This window comes from Ananas comosus, linkage group 14, assembly GCF_001540865.1.
Source record: "Ananas comosus cultivar F153 linkage group 14, ASM154086v1, whole genome shotgun sequence".
In the NCBI taxonomy this organism is placed as follows: Eukaryota; Viridiplantae; Streptophyta; class Magnoliopsida; order Poales; family Bromeliaceae; genus Ananas; species Ananas comosus.
In genome coordinates this window covers 238,498-255,340 of record NC_033634.1, presented here as the reverse complement: position 1 = coordinate 255,340, position 16,843 = coordinate 238,498, and the positions used below count along the sequence as shown (strand labels likewise).

General features: G+C 37.4%; 2 protein-coding genes across 4 annotated transcripts; one reads left to right on the top strand and one right to left on the bottom strand.

Moving 5' to 3' along the window:
* On the top strand, positions 1,226-6,981 carry LOC109720166 (mRNA cap guanine-N7 methyltransferase 1). Of its 3 annotated transcripts, none has more exons than XM_020247077.1 (14): positions 1,226-1,486; positions 1,612-1,699; positions 1,828-1,964; positions 2,663-2,731; positions 2,927-2,998; positions 3,632-3,733; positions 3,952-4,008; positions 4,098-4,236; positions 5,040-5,104; positions 5,218-5,268; positions 5,407-5,469; positions 6,104-6,227; positions 6,313-6,374; positions 6,448-6,981. In XM_020247077.1, exons 2-14 carry the CDS (start codon positions 1,624-1,626, stop codon positions 6,544-6,546), a joined length of 1,116 nt encoding a protein of 371 aa, XP_020102666.1. In that variant the 5' UTR covers positions 1,226-1,486; positions 1,612-1,623; the 3' UTR covers positions 6,547-6,981. The 3 variants fall into 3 exon arrangements, with proteins under 3 accessions (XP_020102666.1, XP_020102665.1, XP_020102664.1); XM_020247076.1 differs by having other exon boundaries at positions 1,227-1,400; positions 1,530-1,699; XM_020247075.1 differs by having other exon boundaries at positions 1,227-1,699.
* LOC109720168 lies at positions 7,285-10,030 on the bottom strand. The gene is made up of 4 exons (XM_020247080.1): positions 9,492-10,030; positions 8,584-8,728; positions 7,959-8,052; positions 7,285-7,875 (listed from the first exon to the last, which is right to left on the bottom strand). The coding sequence occupies exons 1-4, from the start codon at positions 9,860-9,862 to the stop codon at positions 7,568-7,570; spliced, it is 918 nt and encodes a 305-aa protein (XP_020102669.1). The 5' UTR covers positions 9,863-10,030; the 3' UTR covers positions 7,285-7,567.

The following is a 16,843-nucleotide window of genomic DNA, read 5'->3' as shown; positions in this document are numbered from 1 at the left end:
CGTGATGTTACATACATGGGACCGCCCATATACATACGGTATAAGATACGGATGAGCATACCTGGAATGTTACGGTGGCAAAGAGAGACTAACAAAGTTTTTTTTCTTCCTTTTTAAAAATTATAGTCTATTTTGAATCAGCTATTTAAATTTTTAAAATTTTAATTTTACTATATAGTATTTTAATGTATTTAATTTTAGTTTGTACTTTGACTTCAAATTTTAAAATAATTACTTTAATAAAGTTATTGTTGTTAAAATCGTATGAAATACACTAATTAAAACTGTAAAAATAAATATTGTATTAAAATTTTGAAATCAAAATATTATTAACTAATTTAATTTTAAAAAAAATAAAAAATATAATAAAATTAAAATTTTGAAAGATTATATAGTCAAATCAAATTTGTCCATAGGCCATATAAGTTTAGTACATATATTTTGTTAAAAAATCTTTTGGTGAAAATACTTAGAATAATTTTTGCAAAAGAATTATTTAACAAATTATAATTTTTTAAAAAATTATTATTGTAAAAGAAATAATCCAACACAAATGCAGCTTAAGAGAAAACAGAAAATGTTCACTCAATCTATCAATAAGTTAATTAGACTTTAGTTCTTGTCAGGTGCATTAAAATTAAATTTTAGTGTCTAATTTGTCCGACTTCTGAAATAACTTTTCTTCATTCAATTATCTAATTATAATTGTTTTGCTAATTTATGCAATTGTTTTTAGCAAGCTATGCTAAATTTCATATTATACTTTTTTTTTTTTTTTGAATGCCTATGCAAGAGGCATTTTAGTTATCACTCTTTTATTTATTTAATTTATTTATCAATTAATGACTATATTGTGACAAAAATAATAAAATAAATATAAAAAAGTCCAATAGTTTGTAAAAGCATGTAAATTATTTACTTAAAAATTAAAAAAATAAAAAATTAATAGTAGTACCAAATGAGACTTCAACATACAACAATTTAATTTTATTAGAACTTTTGATCACGATCACCAATCACTTTATACAAATATAGTTTATTAATATATTATTTTCCCCCTAAAAAAAATAATAATTGTAAAAACTGTCGATCAAATATTTGAGGGCTGGATTTTCTTTTTTATTTGGACGGTAGGATCGAAAGATCGGGTTAAAATGGACGGCATCGGAACCCTCTCGTATACTTTTCATCCGAGGGGCTCCCTCTTTGAATAGATCTCTTTCCCCAAAGGGGTTCTTCGTCTCCAATCGCAATATCCAAGAGCAGAGAGAGAGAGAGAGAGAGAGAGAGTAAGTAGAGGAGAGAGAGAGTGAGAGAGAGAGGCGCGTGGGCGGCGGCGTAGGCGGCGTCGGCGGCGGTTGGGAGCTGCGGAAACCCGCGTTTCGGCGGCGTTTGGTGTTGTAGGAACCCTAATCGCTCCCTTCAATCGCTTCAATCTCTTCTCAAAACCCCCAATCCTACGCCGCCCCAATCTCGAACTTTGTTTGTAAATCTTCTTTCACCCTTCGATTTTGTGTTGGAAAAATTAGGGATCTGTAGCTTACCCAGAAGCAGTATACACGATTCGGTCGTAAAAAAGCTTCCTTTTGTAAAAAAAATTAATTTTTGAAGCGGCGGAGGGGAATGAAGCGGGGGTACGCAGAAACCGCGTCGACCTCCTTCGGTCCCCCGCAATCCAAGCTCAGATTGAACTCATACGGTACTCCGATCGAAGCCCACTTGCGATTTTCGCATCAAGTTCGAAGCTTTTTAGTACTCTTGTTGTCTGTTTGTATTGTTTTTGCTTCTTTGTTTGCTTGATCTTTACGAACTGAACTGGGATTTTAGGGGAGTCGCATGGTGGGGATGATGAGAGCACTAAGAATGCTCTGAGGGTGGCGGAGCATTACAGTGCGAGGTCGAATCAGACGCTGGAGGAGCGCGAGGCGAGCCCCATCATCCATCTCAAGAAGCTCAACAACTGGGTAGGTTGCAAATTACTGTGCTGTTTTCTCAAATTTTTAGTATTTTTCTTAGTTTTCATGCTCTATCTATAAATTTTTGGCACGTGATATAATCTTCGGATGAAATAGCTCAGTCGTAGCTTATTCCTATAATTGCTTCACTGCCCTTTGTTAATTTTGTGTGGAATTCATGCGTCGGTATACTTTAGTCATTATACCATTCTGTTCTTGTAGCTCTTTGGGAGTCTTCCTTTCCTGGGTGAAATCACAGGTTGTTTAATCAGCTTGAGCATAATAACTCAGAGCACTGCTATTTACCATCCAACTTGGAAGTGGACAGGCTTTTATTTTCTCTATTACTTTTCTACATGATTTTTTTTTTTTCGGGGGGGGGAAGGTTTCATTCCGTTTCATTCCCAATCTATCCCAGTCTATCTGAACCTTCCGAGCAATGTTGGTAAAGTACTTTCTCTATTAGCTGCCATATCTCTGCCTGTAACTAGTTAACAGATTAAACCAACATTCTTCATTGCGAGAGTCATGTACTTACATTTGTTGTATAGGAAGACATAGTCTGAGCTATCAAAAAGATGATTTTGACATAGAAGTAGTTGTGCTAGTATGGCATCTCGTACTAATGCTGGTACCACTAAGCAGGTAATATAATTTAGTTAGTCAAGCTGATTGCCGAGTTGCTTATTGTTCTTCTTGTTTTACAGATTAAGAGTGTCCTCATTCAGTTATATGCACGTCGTGGAGACTCAGTTCTCGATCTTGCTTGTGGCAAGGTTAGTAATTATGCTAATAGACAATTCCATATAATGTAAGTACATGATAAATGAGCAGGTGGATGGATGGGTTGATGCATTTGCGAAGTGAAGGTCGTGTGCATTATCTTCACCTATCGATATTATCTTTGACCCCTACTCAGCAATAAATTTTGCGTTATTTTTTTCTAAATACTGACCACTCTTCCTGTATAGGGTGGTGACCTCATAAAATGGGACAAGGCCAAAATCGGTTACTATGTTGGTGTTGATATTGCTGAAGGCTCAGTAAGTTCCCTTGTGTATGGAAAAGATGGCTTCTTATGTTGCATTTGAATATCCTGTTTTTGTAAAATGTTGGCCTTTTTGTGCTTGCATTTTGTAAATTGACTTTCTAATAGAAAGTTTCTTTTTTAAAACTAAAACCGGAAAATATTAGCTCAAGCACTCTGCACCAATATTGTTGTTTCTGTTGTAACTTTTCTGTAGAACTAACTCCATCCTTCATTACTCGCCGTATCATTCTATTTATGGTCTGTTCTATTTAGAGTCTTATCTAACGTAATGATCATGAATTTGCACAGAGTAGAGCAGTACTTCTATCTAAAGAACCACGTGGACTTGAGATATTTATGGCCTACAAATCTTAATACCCATTTGGAACTTGATGGGTAGTGAAATCAGTTTTTTTTTTTGTCAGAACTTCTGTGGAGAAAATTATCCAGCTTTGTATAGGTGCTCGTCTCACGGTGTAAAACGATATTTCCCCTTAACTTCTTACTGTACTTTCAAGAGTTTTCTGTGTTTTCTTGGTTGCTTTCTTTTTTGTCTCTTAGCATTAGACTGTAGGACTTAGGAGTTATGTTACAGTGGTTGTCTTCCCACGACTTATATTACAATTTTTATCTGAGAACCTTTCAGATAAGAGACTGTAGGACCCGTTATAACGGTGATGCAGACCAACAGCAACGCAGGAAAAAGTTCAGCTTTCCTGCACGCCTTATCTGTGCTGATTGCTTTGAGGTAATGAATGATCTTTTCCAAATTACCGAGATGCCAAATGTTTAAGCACAAAGATATCAGTCGTATTAGCAACAGTGAAATGCTTGAATGTTGATAAAGTTTCTTTCTACATTTTCTTGAAAAATTACTCTTGGGAGATATGTTTTCCCACCATTTTTGGAAATTTTCTTTATGATTTGTTATTTACTGTGGAGTCTAATCTTTTGCTTGTTTCTTAGGCTCGCTTGGATAAATATTTGCATGATGATGCACCATTTGATATATGCAGCTGTCAGGTGAGTACTCTGATATCACCAACATATTGAAAGTTAAATATGCTGCAACAAGGACTTTACTATTATACTTTATGTTTATTGTTTTGCAGTTTGCCATGCACTACTCATGGTCAACTGAAGCACGTGCAAGGCGAGCCTTGGCAAATATATCTGCCTTGCTCCGGCCCGGAGGTACCTTTATTGGGACTATGCCTGATGCAAATGTCATCATTAAAAGGCTTCGTGAAGGTATTTAGCTTGCAAATTACAATGATCCAATATGATCGTCATCTTCACCTTTATTTTTGGATCTTTGCTTTATCCAATTCAAACAATACTTTCTTATAGAACCATCTCCAGTAATGAATAATTTGATAACTTTTTATACATAGATTAATAACAACCTTTTGCAGTCTGCACATGTTTAAAGTAAGATATTACTTTCCTATCAGAAAATGAATTCAATGAATCTTTTCCTGGGTAAGATTTTGACACATCTTTCACTTTTATACATATGACTCTGTTGAGCTGAAGATCATTTCCGAAGCCTTAAGCAATGTTATCATTGTAAGTTTATTGAATTGTGTTGTCAATCGGAGTAGGCAGAGGGTTTTTTTATTTTTTAAAATAGAGCCGTTACAAGAAATGGTTCTTACAATCCCTACAGTCCTGTTGAAGGAAATGAAATTTGTGAATTCTCACATTATGGGAGTGTTGTTTAGTTCATGCCGATGAAAATGAAATTCCATGTGGAAATAATGAGGATACATTCTTGCCATAAGGAGAATCTTGGCCTGCAGTTTTTGCTGGAACTCTGGAGATATGTTTATCAGTTTGCAAGCATATCTGTGAACCGTTAGCAAATAATCGAACATATAAAGACCTGTCGTATTATACACATATTCTTTTTCGTTACAAGAGGAGACTTCAGTTGTTCTGGCATTGCCATTTCTTGCTTTATTTAGATGAGTTATGGGGTTTGGTATGGTTGCTTTTGTTATTCTTGCAAATACAAAATATTTACAGATGCTGATCTAGTCTAGTATATGCAGCTGAAGGATTGGAATTTGGGAATAGTGTTTACTGGATTTGTTTCAATGAAGAATATGCTCAAAAGGTGATTCTCTTAATCATTCATTTTCATATATTACCACTTCATTAATTTCTCTCTATGTTGTGTTCGTATGCATTTGATATCAATTTTTTTTCCTTGAACTTCTCATTGTTCAGAAATTCCCAGCATCTAGTCCTTTTGGCATCAAGTACAAGTTTCACTTGGAGGTAAAAGCAAGACATGTTCTCTAATATCAACTTTCATGCTTAGTTCGTATTCTCTAATATTTTTCTTAGTTCCTATGTTCTTTTATTTTGGTATTTTACTGTTGGACTGATTGGGAGCTTCTGTTTGTATAATTTCAGGATGCTGTTGATTGTCCAGAGTGGATTGTTCCATTTAATGTCTTCAAATCACTAGCAAATGAGGTCTGGATCTTTCTCGGTTTTAACATTGATCTGTTGTTTCTTTTAGTGGACACAAAGCTGTTTTAACTTCCATGCAAATGATTCTGAATGTGTTGGCATGTGTTGTTGTTTCCTTTGGCATATGGTTATGCAGTTTTGCACAACAGAAGGAACTTGAATGAGGCGTTTTGAAACTTCATCCTCTTAGTTAGACTCTTTCATTGTATTGAATTGCTTAAAAAGATTTGTTTTTCTTATACTACTTGAAGATATGTTATCCTAAAATGCCTTCATGCAACACGTTTTACTTGTACGGACCGTCCTTAGCGCAAGTGGCAAAGTGCTTGGTGGTTGGTATCCGAGATCCAAGTTTGAATCCTAGTTGATTCACATTTCCAGCTAAGTTTATTTCTAAGTGAAATAAACGAAGCAGGTAGCATGCTATCTATCTCTCTCTCAAAAAAAAAAACACGTTTTACTTGTATAATTTAAGTGAAATGTAGACATTTAGAACTTACCGCAACATTGGAAAAGATATTTGTTTCAGAAAAGCTAATTTTGTCTTGCAGGCATGCTTTCATCTCCGTCTGCTATGAAATCATGAAACTCCTCCTTGATCTGATAAGATCACTTAAAACTTCTATTTCTCTTTCAGTATGACTTGGAGCTCGTTTTCGTAAAGAACTCCCACGAGTTTGTAAATGAGTACTTGAGAAAACCCGAGTTTGCTGAGCTCATGCGAAGGCTTGGTGCTCTGGGTGATGGAAATCAGGACCAAAGTATATTGCATATTTCTTCTTTATCATCAAAATTTTACTCCGATGCAATCTTAATTGTTTCTGCGTAACAATTTATGATATGCAGGTACGCTGTCCCAGGATGAGTGGGATGTAGCTTATCTTTATTTGGCATTCGTGTTGAGAAAGGTACCCCCACTCAATCTATTATGTTCTGATCTAAATTTCTTATTACGTTGTTGAGATAACCTTTTTGTTACAGAGAGGCCAACCGCCCGCAAACAGGAGGAACAGTAGTATCAATAAAGGGAAGACGTGCATAGCAGACGACGATATTGAGTTCATCAGAACCGGAGCCTGAACACAGGGAGTCTGAACACAGATGATTCACTGACTCGCTTTTTTCATTAAGCGGGGCACGTGGGTGAAATAAGTTGGAGACACCGTTTGGTCTTCCTTAGAGAGCCTACTAACAGCGACAAAACACAGATCGGCCAAATTTTCCTTGTGACTTAGACAAATGACTTTGTAACTTATCAAAAGAAGATCTTGGTAATTTATATTCTTGTGTAGTGTGTATTCTTGATACGAGATTATGAGGGCTTGTTATTCCCTTCCTTGAGTAAGGACTGCTAATACAAATGGAATTTCTGCAAATTATAAGAAGAAATGTTATGTTCTTCTGCTTGGGGAATAATAAGCATTTCATGATTAAGTTACTGGCGTAATGCAGCCCTTTTTAACTCTTCAGTATTGTACAGGAAGTGTATGAAATATGATATGAAACTGTTTCCTATATCATTCTTTGTGAGCCATCTATATCAACAAGACGAGATTTAGTCTTTTCCGTCTCGTGCTCTCGCCTAACCGAGTAATTTGGGGGGGAGTAATTTGGGGGGGGAAAGAAAGAACAAACATTTTATATGCGGTCAACTACTGGCTTATGTTAACTATGCATTCTTTTCTCCTCTCTCACGAAAGATAATGCCATAAGATTGCTATTCAGTGGTCATTCAAGTTCCAAATCATTGCCATTATGTTTTCCTCATTCTGCATCCAGAGGCATATGTATTAAGAATACAATCCAGCTACGCCAACATATAAAGAGAGGAACTGATATTAAGTTAGTATATACAATACAAGCAAGTAGTCAAATCGACGAGTCATTTCCGGTACATCATATCTGTAAAAATTCTTATTGACTCTTTATACGCAATGGAAAGAACTTGGACTTAAACCGCTAGACACCTGTCCTCCAACCAAACCAAACACAGTAATATTCAATACCACAAATAAGGCAAGTTTTTCCACAAATTTAGACACTTTACGAAGAGTACCATGGGCCTTGTTTTCAGAAGCAAGAGATGAATGAGCTAGTCGACCTAGCCTCTCTTTACCAGAACCACCAAGATCACTCCTATAGCTAGTGCTATAAATGATCCGCCCAACGCGGCATTAACATACGAATCAGAATTACTGTTCTCGGCCTTCGAGTGGGTTGCCTCTGATGAAGCGCCAAAGAGATCTTGAATGAAGTTGGATATATTGCTTACCATCTCCACAACTTTGATCCTGATTCCATTAAAAAATTCGGCGAATCCTGAGCCTTCAGATGTATCTTCAGAACCAAAATCAATTTTCTCTGGAGAAGTTGCCGGAAATGCATTTTCAGCAGCAGACTCAGTTAAAGCTGCAATTAAAATAGCACATTATACTCGAGCATTCTACAATTATGAAAAGAGAGAGGCCATTTTTTGCTTCATAAGTGCTTACTTGACTGATGATTCCTATAGAATTGCACGACCTTCTCATTTTTCATTACGGCATCCCAGACGTTCTTGTCAGATGCGAGAGAAGCAACAACACTCTGCACATAAAGCCAAGATTGAATTGAGGTTCCTCTTCAGCTCTCGGTGGAGAGAATTTTGCATAGTTTGCTAAAATAAAAATAGGTATAACCATGGGCCATGTCAAAATGGTATTGCCCTTCTCTATAACAAGAGAAATCCATTTTCTTCATAAGCTTCTTGATTTACATATTTCTGTATAAATCTCTACTTCTCCAATGTGTTGCATACACGATGGACTAGACAGATCTACTCCTGTAATATGGATGTAGAAAAGCACTCAAAAGAAAACTACATCATTCAATAGCAAGAAACTTCTAACCCACAAATGCACTAGTATTAAGCCAGAACTGCACTAGTATTAAGTTTTTACTTTATGTTGAATAGCATAGCATATATATCAAACACACTACGAGCAAGTACCTATTCTAGGTAAGGAATCAAGCATCACTTCACAGCAATGATGCTTAAACAAAATGGAACAAAAGGCAATATAAATTGTAAACAAACTAATCTGCACTTGATACAAATAAAGTACAAAAATTTAGAACCTGAGCCTCCGGGCTTCCGTGTAGCAATGAGAATGCTTGAACGACATGTCTCGGCATTGAGGGAATGATTGAATCCACTTCAGGAGAGCTATTCCCCTGACCATCCTTGCCAGAAATCTCAGCAGCAGTTCCAGAGAAGTATACCCTGAAAAATTATCATGTTACAAGCATAAAGAAAAGTTTTTTACTTGGAAATCATGATTGTACATCAGCTACATTACAAAACATCTGAAGTCATGGCAAATCATCAAGCTAACACCGCACACCGATCAAGTGACCTCCCCTCCAGCTTCCAAAAGAGCTAAGAAGCATAACAACAATAGCCGACCATCATTTTGAGATGGTAAATCAGAATCACGAAAATATTAATCGACTCAACCCAATATTCAGATTGGAATCAGAAAGTTTAAAGTAAATGAAAAAGAACAAAAAAATTCAAAATTTTATGCAGTGAATAAAACCAAATCAAGTATCATCACTAACATCTAGTAACAAGGATCCGTTTTCTGTAAATTAATCACATAGTCAACACTCGAAACTAAAAGAAAACTCCAAGGTAACAACCTAGGCTACCTTTCAAAAGTGGGTTCACAGTAATTATCACTAAGAATCCTCTTTTCAAATTACTAATAATTATCTTCAGATACTAAATCATTTGTTAAATCAGGCGAACAGCATATCCGAAGCAAACCATATGAAAAGATTTTTTTTTAAAAAAAAAAACTCAAAATCACAATTTTATCATAAAATTGCATCGAGAACCTTCAATTCAATTATAGTGCTCGATTTAATTTCCCAAATCATAAACAACTAAAAACATGGAAGAACGCAAAACTCTGATTGGAAACCAGGAAATATAATAAAAAGAGAAACAGAAATGGGGATGGTAAACTTAGTAACGAACTTACTTCTCGATCGCATCGGTGAGATCCGAAGTCGCCTCCTTAGCCTCATCCAGGGTGGGGACGGGCCCGAACACGAGCCTCGGAGCGGGATTCGTCTCCTCCTCCACCGCCCACCCCGCCAAATCCCACTCATCGTCGTCGACCTCCCACGTCGGCGCCCACTGCGGCGCCGTCTCCACCGCCTCGGCGCGGCCCTTATCGCCGGAGACGAGGGAGATCGACGGCGCTCCCTCGGCCACCGTCGCCGCCACGGGAACAGCGGCGGAGGGCGGGGGCACGGGCGCCCTCCGCGCCGCCCCGGCGAAGGGGGCGGCCGAGGGGTGGTACCCGCGCAGCATCGCCTTGGCCGCGGTTCTCATGGCGCCTCCTCCCATCGGATCCGCGCTCGGTCTCAGAACCCTAATCCGAGGGAACGAAGCAGTGGAGAGAGGGGGAGACGATGAGATCCTCTCCTCAGAGGGCCGCGAAGGAAGAAGAGAACGAGCGACAGAGTCGGTTGAGCTTCTAATTGACAAAGAGACCGGAAAAAAAGTAACCACTTTTGAGACCACGCTGTGTTAGCGTCGTCGCTTGTTGACGTGGCGGGGAAGAGAAATAGATAAGGTTGGGGGTGACTGTGGGTTTGTTCACCGCGTTGTGGTTCTCAACGTTGCGTGAATTCGACGTCGCATTAGCAATTTTAGACTTTTAATTAATATTATTAATATTAATATTAAAGTGGGGGTAAAAAAAGAAAAAAAAAATCTAATGACGATGGGTCCCACATGTCAGTTTCAACTCACAATCCTTGCTCTCCCTTTGGTAATGTTTTAGATTGCCTCGTAAATCGGAAAATGGGAATGACTATCATTTTTTGCATAATCTAAGAAGAAAAATGAAATTAAAGTCATTTTTTAATATAATAATCAGATTATTTATAGTTATTTTTATATTTAGTTCGGACAATATTGTAAAAAATTTAATTTATCAATTATATTTTGTAATATCTTATTAAATATCAGAAGAATTATTATTCTAAAATTGTACGCTCATGTTCAGTACAAATTACAGACAAGAATCAAATTGACGGTCTAATTTCAACTAGAAATGCATGCTTCCGCGCAAAATTGGTAGATGGAGTTGCGACATGTAACGAAGAAAAATGTTTGCATATGTAGCAAGTAATTTAGTTTGTCTCCTTGGCACGGACGAGGGAAATGGGGTTCGATTCCTTGCTCTGTGTTAATTAGACACCCCATGCTGTTGGGTGGTTCTCCGCCACTCATCAATTATTATTATATTTATGATGACTCGGGGGGGACCTATTGAGCAGAGAATAAATTAATTAACAACAAGAAGATAACGAATTGTATTATGCTAATTGAGGTTATTTAATAGGAATTTACCAACATCATGCATTCTTGCTCCTTCATTGTTCAGCATCACATGTTGGTTGCCCAACTTAAAAGGAGCCCGAGTATCTGGGCCATACAAGCTATGTGCGCTTCTAGTCGATAAAATATTACTTTTGAGTTTTGTTGTGCTTAATTTTCTTTTATTTATCTACAAAATTAGAAAAAAATAAAAATTCTAATGACTTCCTATGTTTGTAATTTAGAACCTAATTATAAATTTCAGCCTCAATTAATTAATTAATTTTTTTTTTTTTAAATGCCAACAATGAGGATAAACAAACACTCGGTCCATAACTTAGCTAGTAAATTTAAGTGAATGTATGGCAAGCATAGAATCAAAACCACAACTTATAAAAGTAATGAAAAATTCGCGCGTTTGATGGGAGGGAGAGGCAGTGTGAATATTAATCAGAGAGTCAGTGACCATCCAATATAAACTGAACCAAGCAATCCGACACTATTAAGTTGCATATGAGACATACCGACACGACCAAACGCTAACAAAATCTTAATTCGTAATAAGGCACATATATATGTCTCCTTTGCTATTCTAGGGCTTCTCTCCGGTCGCAATCATGCATCCGACATTTTTTTTTATTTTAATCACTCTGTAGAATCAGGATCTTAGTTTTCTACACCTTTGTTTCAAATTTTCGAAATGAGGATCGTATCGTACCCCTCTAGAGATTGTGTCTTGTTGCCCTGCCAACGAATGAACGAAATCACAGTGGCTCGGCTTATGCAACATCTGATGCACTCTGTTTCTTAACCTTCCAGTACATGCACTTTCAGATTGATCTTCTGGTGTTAAACATACTATTCAGTTGTTTCTATCTTGACGATTTTTGGGGTGGCAAGGTGCTCAAACCCAATTCTGAACTCAATTTTGGCACGATTGCGTGTCGCACAGCTGGAATAACGAGTAAAATTAATTTTCCTTTTATAGTACTCAAAAAGATTAATGTATCATTAATAATAATATTACGGGCGCTTGTTTCTCCCTCAGTCCTTTTCACCGACACAAAATGGCCAATCTATCCCTCAAAGGCTAAAGCCATCTGATCAAAGTTGAGCTTTTAATTTTCTATTTTTGATTTTTGATATCCATTTAACTTCCACGATTGGGATCTATTTATATACTAGCACGACTCGAGCTTTTGCCGGTACAGATGTTCGAGATGAAATAAAAACTTTTTATTTTTCTGTCAACAGAGATTCTGACTGTCTCATTCTTGTAGTCTAGTTCATCAATTCAATGAATGAAGCGGATAACGTGCTGCCTTTCTCCTCAAAAAAAATTTCTCTAATAGTGACTGATGCGATATTTATGTTTTTTTTTTTTTTTTTTTTTTTTGAGAAGAAATTTATGTATTTGGAACTATTTGAGAAGGAAATTAAAAGAGGAAAAGCATTATTAAGCATTTCTGCCGCGGGGGGTATTGTGGACATATATTTCAGCATCCTTTCACCGTCCAAGAAGTAAGAACTGGCGTTTGACAGTACAGTAGTCTCCTCCGTCACTTGCTAGCTAGAACGCAGCAGCAGCAGCAGCAGCAGCAGATCACACACGTTTCAGACTCCTGCAAAATCCCTCCCAGTTGGCCTCCCTTGTCTTTTATTCATTCTTAGTATATGTAATTCAACACCCGTCGTACAGCTTGCGTCTTCTCTTTACTATTCTAGAGAATTTGCTGAGTTCTACATCTCGCTTTTGAGCTCGGACCACTCTGCATCAGCTAGCTGGAGCTTACTCATTATCAGCAAACTTTTCTATTTTGTTTTTTTCTTATTTTTTCTTTTTTGATGCTGAAAAAGTAAAATCTTTAGATTTATTAGTTCTGAAGCAGAGAGAAAAATTGCTCTAGAGTGTAGGCCTCCTTTTTCTAGAAGCGCAGTCGAACAATTCATTAACTTGAACACGTACGTACTTACCCCACCTGCTCTCATAGGACCAGGACCAAGAAGAAACACCACCGCACCTCTCAATAATTAATTCTAAAACTTCTCCTTTTACAAAAAGTATCCTCCGATTTCTTATGGTACAAGTTATACTTACTACATAAAGATTTATCAAGTGCTGTCGCACTTTCAATCTTAAAAGAGATTAAAGCAATTCAGTATAGATTTTTAAATTTTACTCTTATTTACTGTTGAGGATGAAACATAGTTTGCGCGCACCGACTTATTAAACACTGTTGAAATGTCAGTAGCGCTTTAGGAGCCGTCTATGGGACCAACAAAGCATTTCTACTTGCTGATTCTATAAAAGTGTTACGGTCACAAGCTTCAACCTGCTCTCCTGGGACTAATAAGAACCCCTCTACATGCGTACAATCATTTTTCAATATCCATACAACACGCGCAAAGGGTGAAAAAAAGGAAAACAAGAGAGCGAGAAGAAAATGTGTCTTCGCCTGCTTGTCTTCTTCTGCTTGGCTTCTCTTCCTGTAGTAGCTTTTCTTGCAACAGCTCGGCCAATTCACGCAGAAGCCAAAGCCGCTGCTATACAAATGGGCCTGCAGGAGGGTGCCGAAGCACCTTCGGCGTCCTCCGGCGCTGAGGATAAGGGAATGACGGCCACCGCACCGGAGAGTAGTGAGGCGTGGCGTCGAATTGAGAATCGCCATCGTCGGCCGTTCGATAAGTCGATCTTCGCGGCGGAGGTGATGCTCGGCGGCCTCGCCACAGCTGTTTTCGGCGCCGTCGTCGCCTACATTCGCGTAACTAGAAAGAGAGATTCTGAGAACAAATTGTGATCGATCAGTAGCCTTTTCTTTCTCCTCTTCCTGTTGCTGGGTGAGTGAGGGGCTTTGGAAGATGTACACACGTTTGAATCTGTAATGCATAAAGTGAAATAGATTAATAAAAAAGAAAAAAGAGAAAGGTTGCTTCTTTTCCTTTGCGACCCTACTACTCAAATGGAATCTACTATATTTTGCCAGAACTAATCAGAAACGGTAGTTGATGAATGCCGATCAGTCACAAATAGAACACACGTTCGAACACTTTCAAATCGTTGATGTGGTCAACTAAGCCAGCTAAAGCCGACATTGCGGTGAGCCCTGATCTGATCGGTGCCGCGGTTTGCAATGCGGCTCGCAGCTGCAAAAAGAACAAAGCCTGCAATAACTCCCAATTTGAAAGTTGAAACTCTCTGCCGCTGCAAAGATCCTAACCATATACTACATCACTGAAGTACAGTTAAGAACATTGTAGCTATGTACTGCAGCTTTCTATGTTGATATGCCGAGAAAGCAGAAACGATTTCTGTATTTTAAGCCCAAAGAGAAAGAAACATAAAGATCTGGACTAGTGTTACTATGTACTACCTGAGCACTACGTGATTAGTAAGTTAACATTTGTTCTCTCTCACCGACCGTCTCTAGAGCAAGTGGTAAAGGATTTGATGGTTGGTACTCGAGGCCCAAGTTTGAATCCTAGTTGATTCACATTTCCAGCTAAGTTTATTTCTAAATGAAATAAACGAAGCGGGTAGCGTGCTACCTATTTCTCTCTTAAAAAAAAAAACATTTGTTCTATCTCTCTCTTATTCCTGTTGGTAGAAGAATATAGCCTGTACATCTTTAGGCCTGGATGTGAGTCTGCACTAACAGAAGATTGGGCTGAGGGCCTGAGTTTCATGCGGCCCAAATCACCCCAGCCTACACATAGCAGTAGGTTGGGTCAAATTCCTCTGCCCATGTCATTTTCTATATATATATATATATATATATATATATATATATATATATATATATATATATATATATATATATATATATATATNCACTTGTTTCCATGTGGGTTCGGTTTGTGTCTCGATAGCCAAACTTATTTGTCCTTTCGTGGGACACGGGCCACATTTGTCTCGATGGATAAATAACATGTGGCGTTGGTTTTTGCCTTCTACGGACGGACGAACATGCTCTTCCTCAACTAGTTGAGTATACAATCACAGAGCACTAGCATGTTTACTAATTTTTTTTCCTTTTTTTTTTTTTTTCATGATCCCAAGGTTCACTAAATAATGTGTCACTGATCAAGAAAATACGCAATAACTAGCCACGTGTTTCTCAAAATTTCCGTTGATTCTATATCTTACCTTTGTAAATACATATTAGTTGAAAGCAGCAGCGGCGGGTCACAGTTTCCCCTGGGGCCTTTTACTCAAGTAGATGCAAATAAGAAAAATGTTAAATTAGTGCACATGAGGAGATGATACAGATGTCAACGTGAAATGATGAGTAATGTGCTAGCAGTCAAACTAAAAACAAAAAAGAGTAGGCGAAATTTCCGCAACAGCTTCGATTGGATCACAATCTCCATCATCTTTAAGAAAATAGAGAAGAAACCACAAAATAATGAATGGTTTCGACCGTGCATTTTCTCCACCAAGCGTGGATGAGAAAAACAATTAAACAACTTTGATTTGCTATCTAGAAAACAAATTTTACCCGCAAGTTAAAAAACTCAACTTTTTTTATAAATATATATTGCATATTAAAATTTATTCTTGAAAAGAATGATAGCATACGCTGAAAATATAAAATTATTATACCTAAAATTTAAGATTGTAATTATTAAATTTTTTATCATTTGGGCTCGGTGACACGCTGAAGTTGACTTGCGGATTGGATGGACACAAATCACAGGATGGCAGTGGAGGGGTCAAAGTTTTGTCGGTTTGTGGAATGGACGCGGGTTCGAGGAGTCGCAGTCGCAGTCGCGTCGAATAAGAAAATGGTTTGACTGGCGGGGATGCCGGCCGAACCCAACCAGCTCATCGATCGCACGCGTGCGGCCGGCGTGGGCCCCACGGTTTGACATGCGTCGCGCGAGCCGTAAAGCGTGACGTCACCCGTCTCTTCGCCCAACTTCTTTCTTTTCGCGCTGTCGTTGAAGTTAGGCTTTGCAAAAAAATAAAATATAAAAAATAAAAAATACTAACTCTCTCTCTCTCTCTCTCTATATTCAAGAGTGTACATATTTTATATTATTTTTAAAAAAATTTAGTGTTATAAAAAATAAATAAATAAAATAAATAAATAAAATCTGATTTTTTTAGACCCTAGCATGTAAGGTTTATCATTTAATTATAGATAAAGAATATATAGTTAGCATTGATGATGATAATCTATACAAAATTATTAATTTCCGTGTTTTCTATCCGACGTGGTAGAATTCTATTGAATTTGGGCCCACTTAGCTACCAGTATTATTATCACCTCCTCCATCCTTTCTATTGAATATTAAGTTCGCCTCTACCAGATACTTCCTCTCATGTATCCAATTTATCTCACAATGTCGTATCTTCACCTTCCCATTTATCTTCTCATTTAATAGACTAATCCTTTCATCTTCCATTTACCATTCCATTTAATCAAATAATCTTTTCACCTTCCCATTTAATAGAGTAATAGTATTTATCTTTCTATTTAATAGAGTAATCTCCTCATTTTTTCATTTAATAGAGTAATAATGGAGAAAACGAGAATGTCATGCCTTTCATCAGGGATCCTTTCAATTTACATCTTATTTCCCAAAGTCTAAAACGTGTACCGTTTGCTCTCCTAATGCCATGGGCATAATCGATAGAGCCCTTCGACCCCCCTCCATTACATTATACACGTCGTCGATAAGGCCGGCGATGGTATCGGTGTTGTCGACTTCCACCCCTCTCCAAATCTCTCCCTCTATCTAGAGGAATATATATATATATATATATATATATATATATATATATATATATATATATATATAACTAGGCTGGTATACTATCGGTAGCACGGAGGCCTCCGTACTAACAAGTTGTTTTCAATGATGCGACTTCCAAATCGACGATCGGCTCCGTTAGACTTGATCTACACTATTAAAAATATTTGGAAACTAAATTTTATAATTTTTCGACATCATTTGGCTAGTGATCAAAAGGTCTCAAAATTGACAATTTTAATAGTAGAT